Source organism: Amblyomma americanum, chromosome 7, assembly GCF_052857255.1.
Source record: "Amblyomma americanum isolate KBUSLIRL-KWMA chromosome 7, ASM5285725v1, whole genome shotgun sequence".
In the NCBI taxonomy this organism is placed as follows: domain Eukaryota; kingdom Metazoa; phylum Arthropoda; class Arachnida; order Ixodida; family Ixodidae; genus Amblyomma; species Amblyomma americanum.
The window spans coordinates 71,869,503-71,888,853 of NC_135503.1; the positions used below are offsets into that span (position 1 = coordinate 71,869,503).

The following is a 19,351-nucleotide window of genomic DNA, read 5'->3' on the forward strand; positions in this document are numbered from 1 at the left end:
GTACTACAGAGAACAGGTTTTCAAGGCAGTCTTGAGCGAGCCTTCCAGTCAGCACAAATCTGTACCGACGCTCGTTAATAAGAACAGCATGTAGTTTCATTACCACTTCCGTTGACATCAAGACGCCAGACTGGCATGGCTTCCATGCACCCTTTACGCCAATGTTGAGACCCCTGATCACATCTGAAGCAAGACTCAGAGTTGATATGGCTTGCTTGTATTTTGCGTCATCGAGATGGCTCAAAGCAACTACGGGATGGCGAGCTGTCATGAGCGTGTACCATTGAAAGATAAGCTCAAAGAACCATGCTGTTGTTTCAGCTTCAGGAGGAAACATTTTTTTTTCAATCCAGAACCGAATGACTGGCGGTACCTCTCTGAAAAACTGTACGGCAATGCCAACCTTCATTTTCTTGAAGTGGCCCTTTGATATGTGAACATCACTAAGGTTTGAGGCCACCTGTAGCTGGTCATCTCGCTGCAGCTCAATCACACGTTCAACATGCTGTATCGAAACATGAGCACTTGGTAATCCATACTTGGATACAATGTCATCACTAAGGCGCATAGTGTCCTTTCGCACAAGGTGCCCTCTTAGGTTTTTGAGGACATGCGCAGGGTCCGGCATAAAGTGAAGTTCCTTTTGTTCATCACAAGGGTGTGGTACACTGCATGTAGTCACTGAATTGCGTGAACAGGAGAGATTTAAAGTCCGCCACATGGCACGGTTTGACGAACCCATATCACAGGTTACACATAACACACGCAGCGATATCTGCGTGCAGAGACGTATCAAGTGGAACACGAAGTCTTTCAGCGTGTCTCCAGAAACATACGCCCCGGTGAAGTGGTAGGCGATCACCTGCTTCCATCGGGTGTTCATTCCACCAACCATAAAGACAAGTGCATGGTTAGCAGGTTGGTCACTCTCTGGAAGCGTTGTCGTTCCAAGGAATGCATCACTGCCACGGTCAAGTTCGAGTCCCCTTCTTATTTCCATTTCGTCCAAAAATAAAACACAGTCCTTCTCAATGTCTGTCATTGGTGCAACCTTTGTTTCCATGATGTCAAATATCTCTTTAAGGACACCAGGTTGAAATGAAAGATGTTGAAGCCGCCTACAAAGAGTTCTTCTAGAAGGCAAAGGATTGCCCTGCTCTAACAAAACGTCATAGCCTGTTGAGCCGCAGGCAAACTTGAGCTGGAGAGCTTTCTTCACAGTCTCGGCACTCCACACGCACCCCTTTCTGTTCCGCTTATGCAAGGCAGACTTTTGATCCTCATTTAGAAACTTCATGTTTGAAGTCAAAACAGACATGTTTTCTTGAAGACGCTTTGTTCGTTTTGCTTCTTTCTTTAGTTTCTTCTTGGAACGTAACAGCTGCTCATTGAGTGCAGTATTCTTCTTTTGCAAGTCCTGCAATTTCTTGATCAGCTCGCTTGGTTGCAGAGAAAAGACATCAGCGGACTCCGTCACTGTCTTGCACTGCTCAGCGATATCGGAGTCACTACTGTCACAATCCCCTTGTGCGATAGACGAACTCTCTGAAGCATCGACGACAAAGGTCGTGGGCAGCGTTCGCTGACACGGAGGCTTTTTATGCCTGGGCCGAGCTGCAAAAGTGAAAATTACAAATATCAATAATTACGAAAATTTTGCATATCTAAAACCACCTAGATTAAGCTTCGAAGCTTGTGTGCAGTTAGTGCAGCCTCAGTATCTACTACACAAACAAGTGGCGAAAAAATGAGGACAACACCTTTGAGAAAAAAGTCGTAACCAATGGGAGCAATAAGTTCATAAAAACAACAATGAATCCACCCTGAAAGCAGACGGCCCACAGAGATTGTTACCCATGAGAGCCACGTGATTAAGGAACTGGCAATGACAACACAATAACTGCATGTCATGGGAAGCACAAAACCCCTGCTGCTAATAATTTGTAATACTTTTGACCTAATTAAGGATTCAATAATCAGTGAGTCCAATAGAGTAATCAAATATACGCTTGCATATTACAAACACGCGTGTAAGTTCCGCCGATCTTCTACATAATGAGCAATACATGCAACGCAACATATGCACACTCCTTGAGCAAAGCTTAAACGAGTGCAGTCTGCGGAAAACAAACACGAAAAATTCGCGCGACTGCAAACTTTAGAAGATTTTTCACAATAGCAAAAGATAAAAAACAACAAATTCATGTTTACGTACGCCTAAAATCGAAGAGAGTAGGCAAGGCGTTCCATTCGAGCAGCCGTCGTCCATCCAGACGATTTAATTCATATTGATCCTGCCCAAAGTGGAGCTGTAAGAATGAAAAAAAGAAGCACAGCATGTCATTGAAAGATGAGGTGGCAAGCAGAATCGTAAGGCACTTTCTTCACACACACCCCAGTCGACGAATAAATAAACCCCTTATGCCTATCAAGATCAATGCACGAACTTGGATACGAACCGAGTTTATAAGCGCCCCAATACTTCTAGATAGAAAAAAAATGCGCAGTTCACACGTCTAGAATAAACCTACGCCGTTGCAACGAGTCAAACACGGCGATCGCACCATACTGCAGCGTGATCACTACAAAAGGCACGCCAACATATGCATGCTGCTGTATTGAGATGATGAAAAGCAATAGAAAATGACATTATTCATAATCACAAAATCATGAGCCTTACCTCACATATCTTAGCTGTATCCGTCGGTTCCCAGCCGTCACGTTTTACTTGCGCTGCCCATTTCTTTCTTCGTTCAGCATCGCGGGGGAAACGAAATACCCGCTGCCCTTTTGCGCTCGATCCAGTGCACAGAGGGACACAACAGCCCGTCATGTTTCGTTAACAAGCGCGCACATCCCAAGAGACCACATAAAACACGAGCTCTCGCACCGCAACACCACAAAGACAGCAAATAGAACGCGACGCGCTTCCGTTCAGCTCGACGGCCGGCGGGAAAGAACCAACATGGCGCAGAGGCGGCGCGGAGTGCTACAAAGGGTGTCCCCACCCTGAAAAGCGGCGCTGGCATCGAGGCACCCTACATGGCGTGCAGTCATAACGCCATCATGCGGCACCCACTGAAACTACAGCACGCAATGTACTGCGATGGTCCAGCAGATGGCGAGCGTATAGTGACTGCGGTAGGGTGCCTCGATGGGCCAGTGCGGGCATCCAGGCACCCTAGACTGCGGTGCTGGGGCTTACTGGTGCCGGTGCTTACTTTCGGGAGTGCGGTTCTGTGGTTAAGGGCAGAAGTTCAGTAGAGTAGAAGTAAATTAAAGAGCTGTTGGAAGATTAGCACTTGGTGCCCACGGGAAATCCACAAACGAGGCAGTACAGGGGGATATGGGCTGGGCGTCGTTCGAAGCACGGGTAGCTCAGAGTAAAATACTATATGAACAACACCTGAGGAAATTGGACGATACAGGTGGATAGCTAATGTATTTAAATATTTTTACAGAAAGAGCGTTGACACACAGGCGGAAAAGAACTAGGAAGCTAATCAGTAAGTATGCCAGACACAAGGACGCAGAAAGAAAGAGCATTGAACGACAGATTAAAAACGCGGAAGGCAAAAATTGGATAGATTCAATGAAAAAGAAGCATAGTGTAGAACTATATCTATACTGGAAAAGGCAGATCAGGAAGGAAGCGTTTTATGATAACTCAAGAGGCAGTGCCATACTCATTGAAGCTAGGTCAGGATGTCTTAGAACGCGCAGCTACAAAAAGAAATTTAACGAAGAAGATGACACATGTGCTGTGTGTGGTAAATCTGTAGAAACAATAGAACACCTCGTAGTAAAATCTGATGCTATCCATCCCGATGTCGATGCGGGCACAGTCACTCTTCCTGAGGCCCTAGGGTTTAGAGATATTAATAGTCATGTAAATAAATCTGTGGTAGAAATAAGCAAAAAGCGGTTGGAAGATTGGCGATTTTTAAAAGTTTACACCATTGTAAAAAATAAAGGAAAAAAAGCTGAGCATGGTAGCAACTGCCATCACCTCATTACAATAGGGACGCTCCTACCTTCCTTCCGTTCATCTGTGCGTCCGTCAACAGATGCCTTAGGAACGTACCTTCGAGTTAGGTACTGATGCGTTCATGAATAATTTAGTTATGAGCGAGTAAATTACAGATGTTTCAATTAAGCGAATAGCGAAGTTGTCCGGAATGCACTCAACGTTACAGGCGCCAAGCCGCGTATGGTTACCCGATAGACCACAGCTTTCGCGCTCTATCCAGATTCAACAGTCGTTAAACTACAACTAATTTTTAAAGCGAAAGCTTTATTGGCCGCAAACTCGCGATTTCGCCGTGGCGGTACTCCATCGAGGCACGTGACGCCACAACGCGCGCCTCGTCGCGGAAAGTTACTGTGCTTCGCGCGCTCTCGCGCCATCTGGCATGACGTCACACGCACCGCTCGCCGCCGCCGCCGTTTGGTAGGACGTGACACCGCGTTCCTCGTCATTGCGCTCGCCTCCGCTCGCTTCGACAGCTGCGTCGCATGCGTGATAAGATGTCACAGGATTGAAAAGGAGAGCTGGCGTGCGCCGCAACCACAGCGGAGGCGACAGTATGGACGGCGACAATTCTGGTAAGCTGGAGGAGGCCTGGAATCGACAGCAGAACGAGATGAAGAGGAAACGAATCGCCCAGGAAACAGACGAACAGCGCGCCGAACGACTGGCTAAACGCCGCCGTCAGTATGCCGCCACGAGACAGGCACGTTTAACGTCCGGTGTCTCGACCGCTAGCAGCAGTGACAGCAGCCGGAGGAGATACGTGAGTCCTGCTTCACTGAAGACGGCCGGTGATGAACGATGGAATGCGACCAAGAGACTTCAGCGGCGGGCTCAAGAAACCGAAGAACGACGTGCCGTTAGCCTAGAGAATAGGCGTAAGAGTGACGCGACCCCTTCAATCCTTGGATAGCCTCGGTGCTGAAATCAAACATGCACCTACAGGTCATACTGGACGTTTATGCCTGTGCTTTATACGTTGTGGAATATGTGAACAAGGCCAACCGGGGAGTTTCACACTTGCTTTCGCTACATATATCCTGGCATAGCCGAGCTAAGCCACTGCCATTTTTTTAACTATGCGGTCGACTTTACCGTCGAGAACTCAGCTGAAAATCAGTTGCTGGGCGAGTTGGTATTTCATGCTTACATTCACTGCGCAAAGACGAACACGGACACGAAGGGAGATACCGCAAAGCGTTGTACGGTAGCAGAAAACAGTGAAACCTCGTCGCAACAAAGTGTAGGGGCGCTACTGTCTTTTTTTGGGGCGACTGAATCTACTTTTGTTTCGTTTAGGCTGGCTGTACTGACGGTGAGTGAAACCAATGCCGACATGCGTAGCTATGTGTCTGACGTCGAAGCGACAACTTTCCTTTTGAAATTTGAAGTATCCAGCTTGTACTGCAAGAAAACGAAACTATGCAATAACTGCACTTAAATAGTGCATTGCGGCGCTTAGCTTAACATACGGTACATTACAGCTGCGGACGAGGTCTTTCTCTTACAACTCAATTGACAATTCACAATCAGGCTACAATCTACATTTGAGCAAGTGCCGGCATCGCACAACTGCGTTTAGAGGATATGTGTAGCACGTACCGGCCGGTTATTTTCGCTAAGAATAAAACGGTTCGTGGCTAACATTCACGCGGGTATTGTGTTAAATTTAAAACCAGCTGCCAGGGAAAATAACATTTTCTTCACTCTGTCTATAGCTTCCACGAAGACCTCTTTTTCTTAAGGGTTGCTGATCTGCATGTTCGGCTTTGCAGACTCGGATGCTGGTTACAAACAACACTCGGCTACCTCTCTGTGTCTACCAGTGGGTGCTGATGCACGAGAAGACGACACTCTCATTTCGTGATCTGAGCGAAATGAAAGAACACCCTGGAGCACCGGTGATGTTGTTCGAGGAAAAAAGCACTTCTCGTTCGCCTAAAAGACTCAACAGCTTCAGGTGAGGCAGTTCAAGAACAGCACGCATCGTGAGGAAACCAGGCAGATGCTGAAGTCTTCTGAAATTTCTAACGCATGCAATGTGTACGTGGTTCAAGATCAGCACGCAAGCTTCAGTAGCGATGGCGGGTGGAGTTCTTTTCAGTAACCTTCCAACAACAGTTCTTTGGATAGAGGTCGCGCTCAATGCTTTCGCGGCCGTTATTTTTGACATCAGAGTGTCGCTAACTTTTTAGTGTGTTTTTCAGATGTGGCGAACAGCTCTTGATAGAAGAGGAAGAATCACTTCGCGTGGTCAAGGAAGAAGGAATGACGCTTAAAAAGGTCAGAAAGTTTGAAAGCTCAGCCTACTTTGATCGAAGGATGGAATTATTGGTTTTTGCCTGGGCACTTCAACTCGCGAAAATGCCTACGGAGAGCTAAATTTAAGACGATACGTTCGTGCTGAGGAAGCTCTTAAGTGGGTAACGTTCTTTCACATGTACCACTCTCCCACTCAGTTATGGTTGTGTTTATTGCAAGGTATTGCAAGGCGCATAAGCTGCGTTACGGTGACCGGAAGCATCGGTCTCTACACCAGAGGTGCATCGTGAGGTGACCTCCGTATGCAGTGCGGCATGTTCGGAACTTGGAGGGGAACTCAGTTACTTTTGATCTCGTTAATACATGTATAACTTGCTGTGGAGAAGAGAAATTGTGCTGCTGATTACAGAAAGCTTTTATTACAATTGAAAGAGAACCCCAAGTTTGCAGCCTCGGGCAAGGTTAAACACACTGCTGTTGCTGTGACGCTCAGCTCATACATAATGTTTACTATCGGTAGCATGGCGTCAGATTGACCTATCGGTCTGTCAGCCGCTGCGTTATGGATTACAGCTCCTGATGACGTTTGTGCTGCCGGGATGGCCAGTGCGTATAGTTTTAGAGGAATATCCAAAGTGGTTGAGGATGTGGTAGAGAAGGTGTCGTGTAGGTACAAAGTACATTTGCGCTTGCCATCAAATGCAGCCTTCTTAACATTAAGCTGGGGAGTGCAGGGGCAGAAAATTAAGTAAGGAATGGCTTAATTACACATACTGTTCCCTCTGATATTGCTGTGTCGAGGTCAGTGTTGTGTGAATGAAACAGATAGCTGGCCACGCGGAAAGGAAATGCAGAAGGGCAGCCTGAGAGGAAGCATAGGATGGGTCATCCCATATGACGTCAGGATGACCTGGCGCTCACAGCGACATGGCGTGCTTCCGTGGGTGGCAGAGAAACCGCGATGTCTTCTTGCGCTTTCCACAAGTGCGTAGACACTTGGCTCTCTTAAATCAGCCTTGAAGGCTTTTGATCGTCCGCACTATGAGAGTATTCTTCTGTAGACGGCGAGAGCCGCCCTCTGCGGTGGCCGTAAGTGCAGCAAACGTCTGTTTGAGAATGAGGGGGGAGGGGGTCGTAGTCCTTGAGTGACAAAACGAAACTCAAGCTTTCGCCTTTCCGATGGTCAAATGAATAACATCGATAATTGTAGGAAGTCATCACGCTTGCCGCAAATGCGGAGGCAACCGAACAGGCTCTGTAGGACTTACAGCACATATTCACCTGGCTCTTTCATCCTTTTTGCAGGGATTTTTGGAGATCGTTGTCGAATACTTCAGATACTCGGGTGTCTCGGCACCGCTCGCATTGTTATGCTTCGCAGCCAGCGCTGTGTTTGTCGTCGGTCAGCTGCTTTCCATCAAAGCGTGGGCTCTGCTGCGTGTGAGCAGCAGCATAGAAAAAAGCCGTTCCGGACAAGAAATTGTTCAATGGCTGGCTGTGTTTTGCACCGGAGATGGTGAGTAGGTTACATTAGAAAGCGTAACCAATGCTTAATGTCTGAATGTGTCCGGTAATGGGCTCTGAAGCTAGTTGTATTTTGGGAAGCATGCTGCCGCGATGTCTTGCCGCAGATTTTGAGAGCGCGCGAAAATCAAGAGCTGACGATGATGGCGATAAGGAAACGTAACTAAGTGTATAACTGCGCACTTCACTGGAATTTAGCGACGCCTGCAAGGATTTGCTGGGATTGCTTGCTTCTTTTGAATTTTGTCTCCATCAGTCGGTTGACGTCATGAATGTCATTAGAGAATATGCTCAAAAGTAGAACACAAGCACTTGTCGATAGGCCATCCGTGTCGGTAGTGTCGCAAATAACGAGAAACTAGAATAAGAGAGGCGAAATTATCAAGTTGCTTTCAGTTCATCACTCCATAAAAAAATTATTTTTCCGAGCCTGTAAGTTTAAACATTTGTATGCTGCAAAAACGATGCTATCTAAAGGCAAAGTTAAAAGGCCTGTTGATAGGAAAAGGCTGACAGGGAAGCTAAATGAAAGAGGACACGCCGAGAATATAGAAAAAAAAAACTAGGAGGGAACCTAATTACCATGAGGAGTAGCAATGCGATAGCTTAAAAACCTTACTGTCATCCGCCATGCGCGACCGCACATACCATTTATTTATTTATTTATTGATACTGCAATCCCGGAGTTGAGATTTTAGCAGGGTGGAAATACAAACTAAGCAGTTTAATAAAACAGGCAAAAGTAAACAAAAATAACCGTGCAAGTTGAAGCTCTTCTGCACCATTGGGAATACAACAATTAAACACATACAACAGAACAGTGAAATAGGAAATGCAATAAGGGTGAAATAGAAATGCAAGTAGAGACGGATTTCCATGTCAAAAATTTGCAACCTGCCAACCGTGACAGGCGACAGGCCGCAGTTGCCTCTTTTATGCACTACTTTGACAGGTGACAGGGTTTTTCCCATGGCAGCTATTTTGGGGTTTCTCCTTCCTATCCTCTAAAAGAGGTGGCAAGGATTTTCCCCTCTTCACTTCGCCATCTGCTAATTGTGGCAGGTCGCAAGCGGCTCATCCGTGTTCTTGTCAGGTGTCACTTGCCACTTTGCAAGAGGCAAAGTATGACACCGCCAGTGGGTGTGTGGACATGGGGCACTTACGCTTTGGCATAAAACAATAGAGGCGAGGAGAGAAAGGTAGAAGAAGGTCATCAGCTGACCAGCAAGCATCGGCGGCGCGCACTTCCTATTGAAACAGCATGGGGCGGAAGAGAAGTGCCAGGATTTTGACACATTGATTTCCTACGGTACGCAAAACAGGAATTCGTAGTTCTCGTCTCCCTGTGGTGCTGCAGCTAAGAATTCTTGGATGCCCCAATCATTGAAGAAAAATGATAGGTCTAATGTTAAGAGATAGGAAGCGGGCAGAGTGAGCCAGGGATCAAACACGGCTTAATGGCATCCTTGTCGAAATCAAGCAGAAGAAATGGGCTTGGCCAGGACATGTAATGCGAAGTCAGGATAACAAATGGTTCTTAAGGGCAACAGGCTAGATTCCAAGGATAGGAAAGTGTAGCAGGGGGCGGCAGAAAATTAGGTTGGCGGATGGCATTAAGAAGTTTGCGGGTATAAGGTGGCCGCAGCTGGCAGAGGACAGGGATAATTCGAGGGATATGGGAGATGCCTTTGTCGAGCTGTAGGCGTAGTCAGATGGTGGCATCACATCGCTTGTATAACAAAGGATATCAAGTGCGGATAGATAGTCTTAGTATAGACGCTATGTGTAAGCTGTTGGTTGCTTTGAAATCTATTCTTTAAATTGTTCAGTTGATTTAGATTGTTCCGTTCGTTGACTGCCGTTTTGCAAATGCGCAGTTCTTTTCCGGCTTGTCGGAGGCGTCATGCTTGCCCGGTCAAACCGGCACCGTTCCCTGAAGCTTCACGCTAGCATGCTGGAAAAGATCGCCGGCAGTCCACTCTCCTTCTTCGATGCGTCGCCGCGGGGCAGGATCTTCAATCGTTTCTCCGTGGACCTGGAAGTTAACGACAGCCGCGTCTTCGTTCACTACAAGCAGCTTTTTCAGAATCTCTTGTTCATTGGGGCACGCCTCGCTGTGATAGGGGTGCAGGCACCCTTGGTGTTCGGACTCGCCTGCGGCACAGAGATCATCCTGGTTTTCATAATGGTGAGTCTTGTGGTTAGCAGTTGTTACCTCGCTAGCCCTTCCAGCGGTATGAATGAATATTAATTTTAGATGAAGCAAAAGGGATAATTACCATTAGATCACGTTTGGGAGTGCGGAGGTGTGCAAAGCCATTGATTTAAGTTTAATGCTGCGAGTCACGCGTTGACGTCTTTCGGGAGAGTTTTCATTAAATGCTTGGTGAGTACTCACATCAGCGAGTTGTATGCTAGGGAGAACACAGTCGGAAACGAAGGAAACCGCAGGAGGCATCCATTTGAACGCTGGTTGCATCAAGGAAGTTGAATTCGGGCAAAAATACTACGAGACATGTGTTTATGACGGGGGCATATATATCGTTTTGGTTAGTGCAAAAGAAAATACATTCAGCATCGAATGATTGTGCACAGCGGAAGAAAACTAGCTGTCGGCTTGCTGCTGTTCTTGACTTCATAGTGCTCAAAGAAAGACAGACTAAGCTTTCGCTATGCAGCTGTCACTTGCCTTTCCCGATCGATTATCCAGAATGCTAATATCTGAGAACTGCACAGAGACGCATGCCAGCCCTATGCACATGGTCACGTCTGCACTATGAACTTGCAAGAAGCGGCAAAAGATACATGCCGTACGCCACACATTTACTGACTGTGCTGTGACTGAATAAGAAATGCAGAAGTTCCACGGGTGTTTTGAGCGAAATTTATCTTTACTGCACAAATATGTGAATACTTGAAAACTGAAAACACGCGTTAGGGGGGACAATGCGCGGTAACCTACGCAGAGGCAAATATGTTCAACGCAGTGATAGTGCGAAACGCTGGTAAAGGAGCATGAAACGGATCGATGGTATGCGGAAGCGAAAAGCCAGTTCAAGGCGCTGATGAGCGTATTGAACACCCACATAGGGCTAAGGAAGAGGACGTCTGCAGGGATACAGACAATGGCAGAGGGCATATGTTAGCGGCAGAGGGGTGGGTTGTAGAGGAGAAGTCAAATGCTGGACCACTTTTAACGACACTGGGAGTGGCGATCACGCTGTTTTGCATGCGCACGCTAAGACACAAGCGCAAAAAAGGACGTTAGAAAAATGAAAAAAGTGAGAAAGAGCGGAAATAATAAAGTGAGTGCCCTTCATTACAGTCATCAAACAAGTTTCGTACTTGAAAAACATCCGCTCCAGCACTTGTTAGGGAGGCATGTAACTAGTGGCTTCTGTCGTTCTACGTTGATTTAGCGATTGAAGCACATTCTTTTCGTGCGTGCTTGACGAGCGCGTGTCATACGCATGCGTTTCAGTGGGAAATGTCTGTCTTAGTAAGCTTGCAGCTGTGCCAACTAGCCAGGCTTCTTAAAATCCTGCTGCACCTCAGTACCCGAAACAATCCGCTAATCATTGTTTTTGAACATTGACCTTCAGTATTTCATCCGCCATGCTCTCGCAGTGGTACGTTTTGCCTGCGACAATGCGGGGGCGCCTGTACGAGAGTACGAGGTTGTCTAGGGTGCTGCAGAATCTGACCGAGACCCTGGACTCTGTGTGCTTGATACGCTGCTATGGGGTCATGGACCGCTTTTGCACCCGGTTCCGACGCCTGTACAGCGACTACTTACAGGCGTTCAACATGTTCACGTACTGCTTCGCATTCAGCCGCTTCCTCATCACTTTCGGTGGTCTGCTGGTTGTTCTGTTAACGGTGGTCATCGTTGTCGGGCCGGCGCACAACGATCCCGAGGCCGCAGCTGCTAGTGGAGTCTCCCTGCTGTCGTCTATCACGGTAGGTTAGGAACATTTTTATTGGTGACTGGCAGCTTAGAGTGTGGAGTGTAGGCAGAAATTGTTGGTAATTGTCGTACGAAGCCAGCACGAGCACAGGGCAAGGCATATGTGCCAGCGTGCCATGTGAACAATGTTACAGCGAAATAATACGATCAAATAGAATAAATTTAAAACCGCTGCTCGTGTCGAAAGAAGCCGGTACAAAGATTGCCTCCAGCGAAGTTTGTCAGGCATATGCAATTTTGTTAGGTAGGGGCACAAATGTTCTACGCTGCTATAAATGAATCATTACTGTCAGAAAGGAAGCGCACTCTTAGTGCCATATTTGGCACATACACAAACGTTAACCACCATTTAGAAAGCGCGCTATTTGAGTCCACATTAGCCTGGCTGTCGTCGCTACACCCATTCACAAGTATACAAGAAATATAAGTTTTTCTTGCATGCACTGATCGTGCTGTATGCTGCGGTCTTCATTCTTCATGGCTGTGGTAGGAGATACATGGTTCCAAAAGGAAAAAAAAAGCGTTTGCATGTTTTCCTATACTGCACTGCTCACACGAGCAGGTAACACACACACGCACACACATATTACTGCTTAGCGTGGTAAGAAGTTTACTTAAAATGAAAAATTTATACGAAAACTCTGTTCTGTGCCTCAACGCGCATGCGTTGTTTAGTTCCTGCTGATGTTGGCACGTTTACGTTCACATGTTATATAGCGTAGCTTGAGGTACTTGTAACAATGCTGGTTTCGTTATTTGTGCATTTTTCAATGCTTGAATTGAGGAGTGCTATCAGCAGCGCGCTAGTTATGGGTCTCATCGAAACTTTCAATTTCATTAACGAGTATCTGTCGTTGTTCTGGGGTTGCACAATTTTTTCTTGATTCGCATTCTGTTCTTCTACCATTGATGTCAATCACCTGTGATTTCATAGCAGTCGGCTAGCAAGAACAGCCTGTCGACGGTTTGCTACCGAATAAGGGACTAAAGAATTAACTCAACGCATGAAAATGAGGAAATTCTAATTGTTGTAAAGTAGGTTACTAATGCGAAGGGTTTCAGGGTACCAGAGGCTGAGGCTTAATCTGCCGCTCTCTGTGCAGGTGCTGTTCGCCATGGCTGGGGTCTACTTAAGCTCCTTTTGGACCGCACAGGGAGACGCGGCTTTCCATCGTGTTCTGGAATACACAGAACTGCCCTTGGAACAGGCAAGAAAGTGTGCACTGTTCTGAATTCTTTGGGCATAAAGGCACAAGGTAGCCCCCGTAGTGTTGATGTGCTTTGCCGGAAAGTTACATAGATCACACTCAATATGTGCAAAGAAGATTCTGTGCCTTCGTTGCCTCACTCCCAGGCAGGTTCTTTTGCATTCCCTGATGCTGTTGCCGCTGTGATACGCAGGAGGCAGTGATAACAAATTAGAAAAAGACGCTACACATCTTCTTCGTTTATGAATGCACCATGAAAATGCTGCCTTCAGGGACACCTTGCACTCTCGTATAATGCAAAGAAGGGGCTTCGGAAGAGTGCGCAGCGTTCGGTCTCTTATGTTTACTCTCTTACATGCTCTACGTACTCAATATGTTCAGTAGGCCGTTTGGTATGTGCCCCATGTCACCGTGGGAGGGTTGACTACTTCTTTATCACCTTTTTGGGCATGACCGCAATGACTTATTTGTGCCACTTTTCGGAAGCATGCCTTGTTTCTCTAGATCCCGTTATGATATTTGCTTGCGGAGGTGACAGTGTTACCTTTGCTGTGATTTAAGGGACGTGTTCTATGTAGAATATCCGAATTGTGAGTTTGTGTGTGTTTCTAGCGATACTTGAGCATATTGTTCTGCAAAGTGTCTGTGATGGGCGTGGTTGCACTCGGAACATACGACATGATGGTAAGCGTTATCCGCAAGCGGGCTGTTTTAACATTTCACTAATGCCGTGGTGGGACAATGGTCGCCGGTAAGCCCTTCGACTTTCTTCCAACCCAGAAAGCTGTGTGGTGTGCGCCATGGGTTAAGGTGGAGTGTTTGATAATAGTTTGTCAAGTGTACATCAATGAATACCTGCTACCTGCCTGCTACCTGCCTGGGTAAATTTTGCAAGTGGTCGCATAAATTTCTCTTGCGTGCTGTTGGCTTGAGATCACAGTAATGTTATCCTGATACGTGATAAGCACAGCTGCGTTACGAGGGACGCCATTTGTTTGCTGCGAAAAGGACTTCTGTTGGTGCTTCTATTTAAAGCAGTCAGCCAGCCATGCCAGAAGGAGGAAAATGTCTCTCTATATACGTGTGTCACATTTGCATGCAGGCAGTCTCGACGCTGCGCAAGGACCCCTTCAGTGCTCGCCTCTTCCTTCAGCCTTATGACGATTTGTGGCCATGCAGAGGTGTTGTGAGGTTTGAGCACTTCTCCGCGTCGTATCGACCTGGAATTGCTGAAGACACACTGAAAGACGTATCCTTTGAAGCACATGCAGGACAAAAGGTACACGTGAGCGTGACTGTAGCATCGTAGTGGTGAACTTGCCTACAATGAAACACCTTAATTTGGCGAGTTTGCAAGCGCTTCTAGGAGAAAATAGATTGTTTTAGATGGAGATTTCATTTAACCTAAATAATATTTCTGTCAGCTTTTAATATATAAATGCAAGTATAGCAGCATAAAACCGCTGCAGATATGCACGAAGAAGTGAGACGTGGAGGAGCAACAAATTCATTTCCCGCTTCAGTGCGGGAGACAATCGTATCTAATAACTGCATGAACAGCACACCGGGTGAATCACTGACTGCACTAGCTGCAGCCATATCATTGGTAATGAACGCTGCAGAGAAATGTTTCATTGCCACAGGCAGAGACATAATGATAAACTTCCAAAACATGATGTACAGTTTGTAGAACTGACACGCAAGCTTGCAAGTGCTGAAGGGTTGCGTCTATGTGCATGCTAATTAGTGTGTCTGATTTTTTTTTCAACTTTTCAGTTAGCTGTCGTGGGAAGGACTGGTGCAGGAAAATCTTCACTGGTGCTAGCCCTGCTCGGCATGATAGAGCGAACCTCTGGGTCCATCACAATTGACGGAGTCGACATATGTACTGTTCCTCTGAATCGTCTGCGTTCTTCTATCAGCGTTATACCTCAGGTATGAGCTAAGCGATGAGGCTTGGAAAAAACTTTTTTTTTCAGGAAATACAGTACAGACGCTGACATGTAAAAAGTGAAGTTCTGCTCGTACCCGGTAAAAAGGAAAGAAATATTTATGAACAAAACCGTTCAGACGGCATGCTGTGAGCACACTTGCACTCTACAGCTGCATCACTCAGAGACCATAGTGCGCTCAAACATTGCGCGTCCAAACATTGTTTGAGCGCACATTGGGCGGCTGTAAAGGCTGCGGCAGTAAACTGGAATCTTTATGCGAAGTTTATTCTTCCAACTCTTATTTTGAAAGTAAACTGGCGTGCAATTTTTCTTAACTGTGCCTAGGACCCCTCTATGTTCACTGGCACACTCCGGGAAAATTTGGATCCACAAGGCTGTTTCTCAGACGAGGAGCTGTGGGAAGTTCTTCGCAGCGTCCGCATGAGCGACTTCTTCGAAAGCATTTCGAAAGCTTTGTCATTTGCCATATCTGAGAAAGGAGGAAACCTGAGGTTTGTGCCTTACTGTAATGACACGATAGAATGAGTTTCGAGGCACGTCGTCAGAGGCGAACGTGATTATTTCGTTAAGAATATTTTTGCTGCCCTACAATTATTAAAAAAATTTAACCTCAGTACACTGCTTGGACCTATTTGCCCATTGCCCCTAAAGTGCGACGATACAGCCACGAACATGTCAGGTGTCAAGTAAAATCTGCGCACTTTTCTGCCATCTTTAATGCACGAATTTTTACCAGAAGGTTACGGGCAGTTCCGTTTGCGAAAGTGATTACCACTGGGAGCTATTCAAACGATGAGCAACACATAGCGTTGGTTAGGTTCCTGAAGAATCCGCGTCCTTAGCGTACTCTTGCTTCATTTTTTCTAGACAGCACAATCTTAACTCAAAGGCCACTCAATATTTTTGTTTTGAACAATTCAGCCAGAGTGTTAATGTAATGCTACTGCGTATTCTTCGCAACATGCGCAACATTTTCGTAGGAAGGATTAGATCTTTTCACCATAATCTTAATGGTAGTGAAATCCTTCAGGCTGTCTACAGAAGTCAAAGTGCGAGAAATTTCTTTTCTGCATCAATATAACATTATAAAGCACCATAGCCTGGAACTAAGCTTAAATAAGTATGCTCTGTTTCACAACGAAATAAACTTCGTGAAATGATTCGTAATCTTGCAAGGTAAATTAGTGTTTGAATAACCATGAATAATTTATCAATTCGTATACATTCATGAACTGTTCAGAGTAGCACTTACGGGAAGCAGAGCATGTCTCCTTATGAGGTGCCTTCCATAATTTGGGCAGCTGGCTTCGCAACGACAAACTACGCAGTTAAAAACAAGTGGAAAATAAGGTATCTTGCGCAGTTCAGCTTTTAAGACACGCTATCATAGACTTACGCAAGGGCGCCATTAACAGCATTAGATTGCAGGTGTGCGTAGGCATGCACACAACTGCTGAGACGTTCTAAGGTGCTTACAATGAGAAAAATGCGCGGCATACGCAGGAGTTCCGGACAAAAGCATTTTTTCAACCGAAATCAGTTTTTGGACGCAATTGTTTTATATATTGTAATCAGTTCACAATAACAATAAATATATTCGCAGATCTAGATTCCTCGGCTTTTTTTGCTGTTAACGTTTTTGTTCTGTCAAGAACGTTTAACATTGGTTTTATATGGCAGTCTTAACTGTTCGATGCGATCGCTGGAAACACTTTAAAAGAAAGATTTTGCTACATATCAGAATAGTGAACAATTACCATCAATATTTACATCGGGCAGTTTTATCTCCTTGATATGAGTGATAGAAAAGCTTTAAAGGAAAGATTTTTCTGTGCATAAAAAAAAATGCGGGCCATTAGCATCAGTGTTTCCATAACAGTACCATAGACCATTCCAATATTCAGCAATTTGGTCCAAGAATGCTGGCCATGAACTGGCAGACAGTTATGTGAGTTAATACATTTTTATCTACGACGGACTTGTGCTTTTATTGTGTTAGCACTATAGACCTCTTCCGACGGAAAAGAAGCTGTGGTTCCAGCGCTCCTAGTGCATTGGGGCACCCTTCGGGCCCGTAGGGGGTCTCCCCTGCACAATAATTTTGTAAAATGCGCCTCTACCAACAGGCCTCTACCAGTTAACCATCGTGATAACGCTGGGGCCTCACGCCCACGCAGATGTCTCGAACAAAGTGCATATGAAGCCCACTTTATAGGAAAGTATTTAAGCCAATAAACCACGGAAGTGATACTATGGCATTTATTACAGTGATAGCTATATTGCCTACGCCGTCGCGATTTCGCGTCGGGTAACCCAAGGCAAAACTGCAATGCCCGATGTGTAGCGCCGCGAACTACTAGGAGAAGATGGGCTGAGAGAACGAGGTGGGAGGCGACAGGTAGCTTGTTTTGACAACAGCAGTATCCCTAGCAGTCACTCTGCAAACTCACGGGTGATAAGTGGCTAAGAGATTTGAGCGAAATTTACCAGGCCTTTTGTTCTCTCATAACCTTTTGCTCCTCGCAATGATAAAAGCTCCCCAGCCCTAGTGTCTGAGTTCGCAGTTGGTCTCTGGGTAGCAAAATTCAGCACATGCCGGCCACACTACCATAAAAAGGCCAAGAAAGACACGGCCTGATATCGAAAAGCGGGCCTTCGGGTGATTTCCAGAGCTATTTATTATTTAATAATATTTTAATGACGTCTCACAGTGCCGGCCAGTTCCAACTGGTGGCGCTCGCTCGCGCTCTCCTGAGAGCAACGAAGATCCTGGTTTTGGACGAGGCCACATCTCAGATGGATGCGGACACGGAGCAAAAGGTGCAGGCCACCCTGAGAGAAAGCTTCGCGCACTGCACTGTCATCACGATAGCTCATCGCATATACACAATACTCGACTACGACAGGTGAGCCAAACAGCTGATGCGAATGAAATAGAGAAAAAATCTATGTGACGTGGAATTGTGTTGCAAGTACGTGGATAAGAATGTACTCCATGCACTGCAATTTTAGACTTAACGCGGCATTTAGATAGCGCACGTTGACAGTTCTCACGGTAGTCCGACATAACTTTTCACGTCACTGAGTTCGTTGTTTTAAGAATCCATCTAGGAGAATAAACTTAGTTTCGTATTGAATTCTACGTGCTATGTTTTCGAACCCACATTCCAATTAGGCAGACCAGTGTTTATGACGACAGATATAATCATAATATACGCTTGTTGCTGGAAATGACATTATATGACCATGAGACAAGGAGCTGAGCATTCATACCTTCAAAAGCAGCCGTTGCAGGAATTTACAGGCGTACTCATCATGGCGTTAGCCACCTTTGACCAATACTCGGTAACCGTGGCTTAGGGGTATCGCTGTATTTCGCTCTCAGCAAGCCTGTATTTTCTATCACACAAAACGGTGACGAAAGGCTGGTATCTCTTTCTGAATGGCATCATCGTGTTCACTGAATTTCTGTGCGTGAATACTTGGATATTTGTTTGACAGCTTTGTTCACCGCACTCGAAAGGCGCTGGGTAATTTTATGAACTCCACTGTTACAAAGATTTTTGTGGAACGCTGTTCTGCAGAGTGGGGGCCGTATAATACAATATAATTCTGAAAAACTGGGTACGACCTAAATATGCAGACTTGGTCCGATGCTTTCAGACCTCGTGATTTGGTTTTGAGCCCCCGTAGTAGAAGCAGCAAGGCACTGATAAAGAACTAAAGGTTTAGAGATTCAGTGATTATTACGCGCCTCACTACACGGCTGAAAATTCAACCGGGTAGACTACAGCTTTTTTTAAAAAGTGAACACAGTGGTTTCGGTGCCCCTAGGTGTTCAGAATAATTCTAGAGACCTCTACTATGGCGTCTCTCATATTCCCACGAGGCTAAGGAGCGTTAAAACTCTTAAGGACTATGTGTGTGTGTAGTAAAACATCAGCCATGCCTGCGCTCATGTCATCTATGTAGGACTGTAAGCAGTTTCAGCCATGTAGCTCTAGAAATATGTTTACCAGATAAATCACTATGTAGTAAACATAGGGCTCTAAGTTGCTAAAGCACTGTGAGATATGAATTAGGCGTGTGAGGTGCGTGGTAAGGTTGTAACCGCAGGTATATAAGGCGTTACGACTATGCGCGATCTGAAAAGGGTGTGCCAGCTCTTTGACCGTGTAGTCAACATAAGGCTAAGTATATTATGTATGGTAAGTATATCTAAGTATATCCATATTCAGGACTAAGTATGACACAGCGCTGCTCGTGTAGTCCAGGTTGGATGATCAGCCATTATTGCCCTACAGGTGTTCAGAAATAGTTGGTGTGGTCCACGTAGGACCATAAGCCGCTAGGGTCATGTGTGTTTGGAAATATTTGTAGATCTCTGTTACCATGTCGTCCACGT

The 19,351-nt window shown here is 45.9% G+C and overlaps 1 protein-coding gene across 1 annotated transcript in view; it reads left to right on the forward strand.

Annotated features, from left to right (window-relative positions):
* Positions 1 to 19,351, forward strand: part of LOC144099307 (multidrug resistance protein mrp-7-like) — a 45,391-nt gene that overhangs the window by 24,308 nt on the left and 1,732 nt on the right. Inside the window, exons 12-21 of the mRNA XM_077632519.1 lie at positions 5,806 to 5,990; positions 6,238 to 6,313; positions 7,598 to 7,808; positions 9,694 to 10,004; positions 11,444 to 11,776; positions 12,887 to 12,991; positions 14,094 to 14,270; positions 14,768 to 14,926; positions 15,271 to 15,437; positions 17,658 to 17,852. Of these exons, the coding sequence (XP_077488645.1) occupies positions 5,806 to 5,990; positions 6,238 to 6,313; positions 7,598 to 7,808; positions 9,694 to 10,004; positions 11,444 to 11,776; positions 12,887 to 12,991; positions 14,094 to 14,270; positions 14,768 to 14,926; positions 15,271 to 15,437; positions 17,658 to 17,852 (1,919 nt within the window). The remainder of the gene's footprint in view (positions 1 to 5,805; positions 5,991 to 6,237; positions 6,314 to 7,597; positions 7,809 to 9,693; positions 10,005 to 11,443; positions 11,777 to 12,886; positions 12,992 to 14,093; positions 14,271 to 14,767; positions 14,927 to 15,270; positions 15,438 to 17,657; positions 17,853 to 19,351) is intronic.